Below are 10,492 nucleotides of genomic sequence, written 5' to 3'. Positions count from 1 at the left end.
GAAAAAACATTAAGAAAATTAATATGAAGTTTTCCTTCACTCTCTCTCTTCTTTCTTGCATTCCTTTGTTCCGAGCTGAGGTTGAAGCTGTAACCACTTTGGGATAACAAACCTTCTCTGTCCCTTTTTGCTAAGTATCTCATTCATAAAGGCTTAATTGGTGTTAAGTATTAATCGAAATAGTGTGATCTCCACCCAAGATAAATTAATCTGGCATTACTCTGAAGCATTTTCTTTCCCCTAGTCTGCTGGACTCCCTGCATGTGAGCTATGGCTCAAGGAGCTGCTGCCTCCACACCGTCTGCAGCGCAGCTCCCAGCGACCTGAAACGCGTACAACTCACGCAGGCTGTGCTGGTGGCTTTCACTCGGCTTCCACATCTCGCTTTACCTTGACATTTTTTAGGCAAGCTAGAAATTTAGACAAGCTACAAATTTAGACAAATAAAGCTTCCTTTCTTTTTCAGCTTGATTACAGCTAAACTTCTCCACTTCTGTCCTTAACACTTACATTTTACGGTAATAAGGCCTGGGCTGGGAAATTGCCTGTGAGGCTGGCAGTCCTCAGATGGCAGGGGTGGTCACCGAGACAGTGGATACATCCCAGCTGCCCTGCCAGGTTCACTTCTCAGAGGGCCGCAATATTTGGATCCCAGCATTTGACAACATGCAGCCAGCAGAGTGATGGCGAGACACTCGGAGCACAAGCCAGAGCACGCTTATTTTCCAGCAGGTGAACACATGAAAAACAAAGTTTCACTTGGTGATGGCATCTTCAATCAGCTAAGTAATAGGGCATCCTAATTTGTATGAGTTTTATACACTGATAATGGAAGAAAATATGATCTCTGACTAAATACCTTGCCATAGAGGATCTTAGAAATTTTTTTTTTACATTATTTGTGAAATACCCAATATATAAATTTTGCAAGCATTGTTGTAGAATATTGGTGCTGCGTTAAAGGCTGTGTTTTGAACACACTGTTTTTTTTATTGTACAATAAAGCACAGCCCAGGGCACAGCCATATGTTGGTACCTAAAATGCTACCCATGTAGTCTGCCTCTCCTGTTTGTGAACGCCACATGGATCCAGAGTGCTGGCAGCTGCCGGAAAAATCACCTGATGTCGCTCTGGACACCCAACTCATAGCAAGGACCATATCCGTACTCCTTGAAGTCAGCAAGAACCTGATTTTCCAAGCAACTGCTAAGCAATTGTCTTTATTTCTTCTGAATTATCACCAACAGTCGGTATTTTCCACTTGTGGGTGAATAAAAACTATTTACGGGGAGCGGCGTGAGCTCTCCAAACAGCACAGCTCAGACGTAATTAACTCAGCAACTAAATAACAACCATTTTTCAAATTCTCTCTCTAGTCACTATGATTATTAAGACGTTTCTTCTTGACAGACCAACAGTTTTCAAAAAATGCAGTTACTGGTGCCTGATGCCCACACGATGCGCACTTAACCACCTAACCCGCTAATTCGGGCACCGTCGACACCCCCCGGTTACCGAGGGCCCGCCGGACGTGCCCCAAGCGCCCCGGTTTCTCTCCAGACCTGGTCCAGGGACGCCTTCCGCCGCCTCCCCAAACGCCTCAACCCAATCCCCCTTCAAAACTCCCTCCCGCGCAGCCCCCGCCTGCAGCCAACAGTCGCCCCGGCCGAGCGGACCCGCACCTCGCTCCGCCATTATCTCTCCCCTCAGCCCCTGCGCGGGCCCGCTGCCTAGCCCCGCCCCTCACCCTTCGAGGCGGGGCTTTGCACACCTGTGGGCCAATCAAGCACCGCGGTAGCCACCCACCCGGGAAGGCCTCTCAAGTGGCGGGGCGGCGATGGTGCGGAGGGCTGTCATTCGCGTGACGTCACGGGTGGGGGCCGGGAGCGAGATGAGCGGGCAGGCAGAGGTATGGCCGCTGTCGTCCTCCCTCCTGCGGGCGCGGGGCCCGCCGAAATCAGCTGCCCCTTCACCCGTGGGGGAGGCCGGCGGTTAAGGCTGTCTCGCAGGTCGAGAGGCGGGCTGCTCTCCTCGGCAAGGCCCCGAGGCCCCCGCGGGGTCACCGGCGCTCGGGGCGGCCCCGGGCTGCTCTGGGGTGGCCGCAAGGTGCTTGGTCTGACCCAGCAGCTGCGGCTGAAAGCAGAGCAACCGCCCGCGGGGGCCTGAGCGGCTGTTTTGCCTTCGGCTGTATAAGGTCCTGCGGCAGCTGCCCTTCTCCTCAGAGGAGCTGGGGACGGGGGGTGGGGTGGGGTGGGTGCGCTGCCGCTCTGCCTTCCCGGGAGAAGGTGTAAACATGGCTGCTGGCCAACTGGGCCCCGCCTGGCCTGGCCTGGCCTGGTGTCCTCACCGAGCAACGGCCTGGTAGTCAGGAAGAGCAGCTCCGGCTGTTCGGACTCCTACCCACCTCTGTACAGACAGGGGTGGCTGCGGGCTGTCCCACAGGTCTGACTGCCGTCCCCTGTCTGGCGTCCTCTACCCATTTCGGGTGGGCAGAGACTCAAGGTAGCAGCTCCGTGAGGCCACTGACAACCTCCTCCTTCCCTGTGCGCAGTGCTCCTGTAGGACCGCTGCCAGGGAGAGCCTTTGGGAGGCGGCGGTGGCATGAAATAGTGTTTCATCCCAGCCCCGGGCTGTTTTCTTTTTTGCTTTCAGAAGCTGCAGCACGTACAGGGGCATATGTGCTGTCCAGTCCCCTGCCACTCATCTCAACATCAGCTGGTCTTGTGTCTCATTCAGCTCCTCCAGATGTCTATCACGACTGGAGGCCCTCCGCCAGCCTGGAGCTGGCTTTGTCTGAACCTGTGCTGTCTCTCTCCTGTCCTTGGGGAAAGTTCAGTCTTTGACTGTAAGCAGGCTGCCGCTCCACTGAGTGGTTACCACATGTAATTTGGAAATGCTTGCTGGGCTGTGTCTTCATGTCTTATATTTCTGTGGTTTAGACTGCTAGTTAGAGAGTAAGTGCTTTGCTTGTCTTAGAATATCAATTATACAAATAAATGAAATATGTATCTTGAGACATCTGCCAATATTTGTTATTGAACTCTTAATGAAAAAAAGTAATTCCTGTGGGTTTTTTCTTATAGTCGCATGTAATATCTAAAACTAGTGTATGCAAGTCTGTTTTTCGTAATACTCTTAGTCTTCTCTCTATGTAATCAAGCTTGTACATGGATCCTACAGTTACAGGATTAAAGAGTTGTTGCCAGCATGGAGTTCTCTTAATCCTGTATACTCCATATGGCTCTACAGACCCAAAGTAATTTGGTTGTAATAAATGTTTAGAGGCGTCCTTAATTCTTTTATTTAATAACGTCTGTGAGAGATGAGAGATAAAAATATTTTTTCCACTACAGGAAACTCTAATTATAGAAGAGTTCATATTTCCTATTTATTTTTAAATCTTATAGAAGAGTTAATTTTTCTTATTGTGGAAGACTTAATAGTCAAGTCAATTATGACAGTTAGCTCTGGAATAGCTAGATATAGATATGTAAAGAAGGTAGAAAGCATTTCAGATTATGCCTTGAAGCATCCTTTGAAGCTAGGGGTGGTTCATTTTCTAATGGAGAAAATAAGGTGTGGAGTGATAAGGTGACTTGCCCGTTAGTGCATGGAAAATATTTGAGCCAGAGTTAGAGTTACTTATTTAGTACTCTTAAATAGAAGAAATAAAAGTGGATTTGCAATTTTGGTTTCTTTCTTAATTGTCCGATTTTTCTTCACCATAATGTGTAGACTGGGAACATGCTTTCTTCTTTTTTTTAAAATTATATTGTTTTTTGTTTCATTTCTAGGTTAAAGTGAAAATACCTTTTGGAAACAAATATCTTGATGCTATCTTTTCTGTCCCAGAGAAGAAATCAACATATGGAGTGATTCTTACCCATGGAGCTGGAGGAGATATGAATTTCCCTCACCTAGTGTCTTTGGCAGCCTATCTTGCATCCCATGGAGTTCTGTGCCTGCGGTTTACTTGTAAAGGCCTTAACATTGCTTATAGGACTAAGGCCTTCAAAACAGTTGTGGTAAGAAGTGACCAAATTATGCCAAAGCTTAGGTCCATGGGTGCACAGGATTTAAAAAAAACCACAACAAATCCTGTCTGGTTCTGGCTTTCTTAAATTACCACCAGCTATTAGTGAAGCAGCAATGGGAAAATTAAAAATGGTCATTAGCTGAATGGAGCAGTGCCCATGAGCAGAAACAGCAGGAGCGATTTTTATACAGGCAATAGCTAGAACAGCTGCAGCAAATACGTGGGTTTGAGTTCAGGGAAAGAAATTAAAACTTGAGAAAAGGATGTGAAGAAAGGAAGGATGTTTTGTGGGAAAACAGCTGGAAAAAATGAAGTATTTAGGATGGAAACAAGAGGTTTCAAGTTCTGGGAGGAAACAAGTTCTGGGAGGGCTTGGTGATGGGATTAAGGGATACAGCTTTGGGAGCGGTTTTGAGAGGAAGGAAGCTGATCTGGGAATTGTGGTGGGTCTCTGAGGGTTGGCAGCTGGGAGAACAAGACTTTGGGGAAAGAGTAGGGGACTCTGGGTGGCAGGAGGAGTTGAAGCAAAAGAGATCAGGAGTAGCATATGGGAGCCCTAAGAATCTAAATAGTCTTTGATTTCCAAATCAGCTTGAGCTGTTATAAGTGTGTGTTTATCTCTTTCTGCTGCTGCTACATTATTTAAGATTTTGTTAAAATGAGCAACCTTTTGTTATAATAGTATCAGCTTAGAGTATCTTCCTGTTCCTGGAGTGTGTAGGAAAGAGTGGAAATTTTCTCCTGATTAGCTGTTTTTACTGGTGTATGGGAAGGTACCTTGAGCGCTTTGTATTGAGCATCAGACATTTTTATCAGGGAACTAAGTGCAGTTCTTAAGGAATTAATTTGTATGATGTCATTGTGATTATATGTACATTAATTTGAGGTTAGACTTTGCTAGCTTTAATGGGGATCTGTTCTCCATTTGTTTTTTGAAGAAGCATAATGTTGTTAGTTTATATTAATATGCTGCTGTGTAAAGGTAATTGAAAGGCCTCTGCTAAGATAGCATCTGATTAGTTATCTCCTGAAAACTGAAAAATTTATTGCTGAATTTTATCTTCTCTGTTAGACATAACTGATGTGTCTTAAACTTTTCATTGGCAATATGCGACGTCAGCCTTTACTGCTAACTTGTTTTGCCTTTTGATGGACTAAGAGTGTGCCTGTGGTCTGTTACTAGAACTAAGTTGATACACAGTAACCATTTATGTTTTGGTAACTTGATAGGGCATCTGAAATTTTAGACTTGCTGAGAACTAATGTGCAATTGCTTATGTTTATTATGTTGTTACTGCAAAATGTTATGAAATCATTTGTGTGAAAAAACAAGATAGCAACTTGTATGTATCTGTTCTTTGTTTAATCTGCAGTGCTGAAAGAGTTTCCCATTTTGTGTTTAGTAGCTACAAACAAAAAAATCCCCGCCTCTCAGCTGCCTGAATACTGACTTGTAATGTTTCTCTTTATTTTATTTTTTTAGGAATACTTAAAGCTTTCTGACGATTATAAACTTTCGGGTGTCTTCCTTGCAGGTATTGTTTTTATTACCTATAATCTTCTCTCTTATACTGCCTCTAATGATAGCAATCTGTAATTATTCCATTTTTTAAGCCTGTCCCACTTTGGTAAGAAGTGAGTGAACAGATGTGGATGACAGGTTTCAGTTTGAGGTGGGCACTAAAAGCTTACTGTCTAACTTGGGAACAAGGTTAATAAACTCCCACTAGTCCGTATTGCCTAGGGAGGGCAATTCGTCTGTCTGCTGGGAGGGCCTCCTGTACAAAGAGTTGAATGCTCTGTCATCTTCATTAATTGATTAGCAGTCCACTGACTGCCATGGGAGCGCAGGTGCCAAGCCCATGCCGCCAGCCCTGTAGCTGGTGGCTGCGCGGGGCGGGTGTGCAGCTCGGCTCTCTCGCCGCTGGCTTGAGCAGCGCTGCTTCTCGGGTCGCAAATGGGGACAGCCAGCCTTCACCGCGGTCTCTTGGGAGCATGGCTGTCTAGACCTATCCCCCCTCCTCATGATGCCACAGATCTTGCTCCAGAAGGAGGAAGGAAAGAGCAATAGGCCATGTTTTCCGGGTACTTTGGGAGAAAACTTCCTTGTCGCTTGTAAGTGGCAGGGCATGAGTTCCCTGATAATCCATGTGTGCTTTTTAACTGTGGGTCTTGAAGAATTCCGGTTACTGGTAAATGTAAAACCCTTTTGCCAAAGCAGGTTTTGGTAGATAAAATCTAGTGGCAGGTAGAAAATCAGTTATATTGTGTGAAAAAGGGAAGTAGATGGGTGTGATTAGGAATAACTTGCTACGGGAAACCCTGAATGTTCTCTGACTAAGCGAAACAAAATCTGCACTGATGCAAATTAATCCCACTGGAATCAGCCACTTGAACACTCAATTACAGAGCATTGTCAGCTCATATGCCTCTTCGTTGAGGAGATATTTTGATATCCCCTTGCTATTACTGACTGACCTCATGCTGCAAGTTCACACTTTATTATTTTTTTTTTTCCCCCTTCTACTTTTACTTTTAGGTTTAAGTTTGAGGTATGCATAAACACTTGCTGGATTTGTTTTGGGAGTAAGGCACATAAAACTTGCGTTTAGTTTGAGCAGATTAAGGTTGCATAAAAAAAAAGATACAAGATAATAGTATTGCTATCTGGAATTTCAAGGGTCCTGGAGCATAGGACCTGTCCCTCTCTTCCTCCTGCCCCCAAGATGGGCTGTTGTTCCTTCCAGTATTGCAAAGGATCCCTCTCCATTTATCTTTTCTTTTTCTTCCCCCTCTCCCTTCTTTTTTTTAAATGGGGATGTGAAAACATAATATAACCAGACAAATATTTTAGCAGAAAATGTTGAAACTAGGATTAAGATTTTTCATGGAGTAGATGAATAAAAGCATCCCTAGCATCTTGTATTACTGGTATGCCGAAATACACTCAGTTGGGTTGTTTTTAGGAACTGTTTTCTCGAACAGAATGTAGATGAGGTGACAGCAGATACACTTTTTTCCTTTATTTTAACATGGGAGAAAGGCCGTTCCATGGGCTCACGAGCTGCTGCCTCTGTGATACGTCATCTTAGCCAGGAGGAGGATGATGACTTCATTCAAGGTCTAGTATGTTTATCTTACCCATTGCATCGACCAAAACTTCAGTCCAAGCTCCGGGATGAAGATTTGTTATTTATCAGGTGTCCGGTGCTGTTTGTCTCAGGATCAGCAGATGAGATGTGTGAAAAAGTGAGTACCCTTGTAAATCCTATGAAGGGGCAGTGTGGAGGAATAGGAGTGAGTCTGAGTGACGTCTGTACTGGTATACACAGCTGTGACTTTGATTAACAGCCTTCTCTAAATATATATATCTTCTGAAGGAAGCCTTGGGTAGGAAACTTTATCGGACATAAGGAAGCCTGGGGGTGCTTTCTTTTGCCACTTAAAAATTCTGGATCGTTCTTGATCATCCACTTTAGCAAACTCATCTTTGGGCCACTAAACTACTGCTAATTTAAATGTTTTGTCTTTTTTGATAGGATAAGATTGTACAAATTAAAAGTGGCCTATGAAAGGAGCAAGTTATTTGCTATTCTGTTAACCATTTCAGATCACAAAACATAAACACTGTGCTGTGCTACCAGTCCACATTCATCACATTTTCATGACAAATTCTAGCAAAGGGTTCTGTGGTAGAAAGCGATTATTTTTGTAGAGACGAAGAAGAGGTGTCCAGAGATCAGAATACAGTGGGTTTCTGCCTTGTTTTCTTGCAAATAGGTATCTGTTGTTCTTGAACAGTTCAGTTTGAATTTGGGACTGTGTGCAATTGACATTTTCCATGCTTGGACAGTTTCTAAGGAGTCATAATGCTTTTGTGAGGAGTTGTCACCACAATAAGTCAGGCTAGTGACCAGTAGATCCTTGGAGTGCCCTCTTAATGGGGAAATCTTTAAGACTTTCTGAGCTGGTTCGTAGATCTCTTTGCTGAGAAAGTTGAACAGAACAAAAGCCAGTCTCTAGGGAATTATATTGCTACTCTGCCACTGTAGACAAATCTGATGTAAGAAGCTCTATCATTTTATTGCTAGTACTACCCTCTGGCAGTAAAAGTGGATTGCTTCATCCTTCCCCCTTCATGGGGAAGGAGCCTGCACAGGGTTGTGACCTTTGCCGTTTTTTAAGTTCTAATTTTCTGCTGTTCTGTGTTTGAGTGAGGGCTAACCTTTGAGCAAATTCCATTACTGAGCACAGTATCATCACATCTTTTCTATCAACATGTTTTTAATGTGCACGCAGATCCATTTTGTTTTTAAGAGCTACCTATTATGTGTTGCACAGGCAACGCAAGAGACATCTATGAGTTGCACAGCTTGTAGCAGCTGATTCTCTAACTTTTTCATTCTTATTTTCTTCACAGCAATTGCTAGAAGGTGTGGTAAGCAAAATGAAAGCCCCTAAAAAGATCCATTGGATTGATAAAGCAAACCATGGGATGGCAGTCAAAGGACGAACAACAGACGACGTCATGGAAGAAATAAATGCACAAGTTGTTTCGTGGCTTGGAGAGAATATTCAACTGGAGCACACATGATTTGCAGTGTTTAAGCAGTATGTTCATTTAGTTTTTCCTAAATGCAGCAAATTAGAGTTTGTTATTTCTGAGAGACATATTTTTTAAAACAGGTTTTTTCAGAGGTCTAAGTGTAAATGCAAATAAAACATTTTTGTGTGAATGAAAAAAAATTATGCAAAACAATAAAGAACTTTTTGAAGGAAGGACAGAAAATTTACCAAATATTTAGTACTGTGGCAGCATTGTTTTCTGTGTTTCTATGCAAATAACTGTATGTAACACTTAGTGCTCTGCATTAACAAGTAAATGCTTTTGACTGACATTTGAAGTAATATACTGGAAAGAATCTGTTTTGACAGCAAATCTTTAGATGCATTTCATTTCTGAGTATGTTACTGATGCTGTACTTGTTTGAAATTAAAACCTACTGATTTGTAGAATTCTGTGAGCATAGCCCCTGAGGCTGGCCAGCATGTGTTGTACTACTCTGCCTTGCTGCCGTATCCTGGCACTCCAGCGTGCTTCAAAACCTGTCACGCAGGTAGAGGAATCCCTCGTCATGTACAGCGTCACTACCCTAAGGAGCCAGATGCTCGGCCTGCGTGGGGAGGAGGAGGAGGAGGTAATGCAGGCACGGTTGTGCATGAGGAGCAAAGAACATGGGTCAGTTTTGAAAAGTCACCCTCCAGCAGCTTCCCTTGCGTAAAGGACTGGTCGCAGAGGCCCTTTGGAGAGATGGGCATGGAAGATTATTAAGTAAGAACTGATAAAAGACAAATTATGTTTATACTGTTTATGTGGAGGAACTCCTGGAGGAGGAAGCAGTTACGGCATGTTGCACAAGGCTTCTGTCAGGAGGGCTCAGAAGAGGCAGGTGGGGGCTGGACCTCATCACCCGTTGGTAGAAGGCAACTCGGGTCTTCAACTGAGCTCTGACGTTGCAGGGTGGATGAAATACTTCGTGTGTGCTTGCAGCTGCAGGCTTCCCCATTATGGGCTATCAGAAGCTTGTTGGTATAACCAAAGGTTATAGCAATGTATTAATTGCTTTCAGCCAAGTCATCAGCAAGTATCAGCTGAATGATGACCCCTGAGATTAAATGTCTGGTTGGTCCTGAGAAAAGCATCTTGGTTTTGTCTCCTGAGAGGGTGGTCTCATCTCTACTGCCAAGAGTTGCCCAAAACCTGCTCTGGTCGTTCCACGTCTTATGGCTTGCAGCTTGCTGCGGCAGTGCGACCAGTTGAAGGTGAACAGGCAGCTTTAGCCTAGAGGGTGTTCCTGGGAGGAGCTGTTGTGTGCAACAGCGCAGGGCTGCTGAAATGTATGCTGAGTCAGTCCTGGTGTGCGGAGAGGATTTCTATGATGTTTTGGTCAGGTGGCTAGATCGGATAGCTTTATTTTGGTGCTGTATTCTATAAAGGATCTATTTAAGACTCTGGGTTAGTATAGTTAAATTACAACATATATTGTTTACCACATGAGCAAACAAACTATTCCTTAGGCTTGCTTTTACTATAGTAAAAATAATAGGCAGGTGGAAGTTAAAAATCAGATACAATATTCTTCCATTGTTTCTCACAAGACGCCTCAAGAATGCTGATCTCCCAGCAGTAATGTTGTTCAATAAGTGCAGCACACATCTAAATGTTTGCAAAGAACATGTGGCTTTTAAATTGACTGGCTGGAAACATATGTGTCAAGTTTAGAATTTGATGAATTTAGACTTGACTTTAAATCCACGTATGGTGGATCATTTTCAGATTATGTTGATATGCTCAGAAAGTAACAGTTGAATTACTTAGTATCAGGAAGTATTTTAAAAATAGACTAGACTGTTGAAACAATGATCATTTTAGTTTCAGCAGTCACTGCTCAATG

General features: G+C 43.8%; 1 protein-coding gene across 5 annotated transcripts; it reads left to right on the top strand.

Annotated features, from left to right (window-relative positions):
* Positions 1–1,796: 1,796 nt before the first annotated feature.
* TEX30 (testis expressed 30) lies at positions 1,797–8,684 on the top strand. 5 transcript variants are annotated; one of them, XM_075137704.1, is made up of 6 exons: positions 1,878–1,910; positions 2,654–2,846; positions 3,796–4,026; positions 5,521–5,572; positions 7,081–7,286; positions 8,458–8,684. In XM_075137704.1, the coding sequence occupies exons 3-6, from the start codon at positions 3,904–3,906 to the stop codon at positions 8,629–8,631; spliced, it is 555 nt and encodes a 184-aa protein (XP_074993805.1). In that variant the 5' UTR covers positions 1,878–1,910; positions 2,654–2,846; positions 3,796–3,903; the 3' UTR covers positions 8,632–8,684. The 5 variants fall into 5 exon arrangements, with proteins under 5 accessions (XP_074993788.1, XP_074993819.1, XP_074993805.1 ...); XM_075137687.1 differs by lacking the exon at positions 2,654–2,846 and having other exon boundaries at positions 1,797–1,910; XM_075137718.1 differs by lacking the exon at positions 2,654–2,846 and having other exon boundaries at positions 1,847–1,910; positions 3,854–4,026.
* Positions 8,685–10,492: the final 1,808 nt, after the last annotated feature.

This window comes from Calonectris borealis, chromosome 1, assembly GCF_964195595.1.
Source record: "Calonectris borealis chromosome 1, bCalBor7.hap1.2, whole genome shotgun sequence".
Classification (NCBI taxonomy): Eukaryota; Metazoa; Chordata; class Aves; order Procellariiformes; family Procellariidae; genus Calonectris; species Calonectris borealis.
Note: the sequence above shows the minus strand (reverse complement) of the source record. Positions and strands in the feature narration are given on the sequence as shown.

Excerpts from the sequence above, each read along its gene's own strand:
- TEX30 (XM_075137687.1), top strand. The coding sequence starts at position 1,839 with ATGGTGCGGAGGGCTGTCATTCGCGTGACGTCACGGGTGGGGGCCGGG. Across the intron at positions 5,573-7,080 it reads TTCGGGTGTCTTCCTTGCAG|GCCGTTCCATGGGCTCACGA; the intron begins GTATTGTTTTTA and ends CATGGGAGAAAG. Across the intron at positions 7,287-8,457 it reads CAGATGAGATGTGTGAAAAA|CAATTGCTAGAAGGTGTGGT; the intron begins GTGAGTACCCTT and ends TTTTCTTCACAG.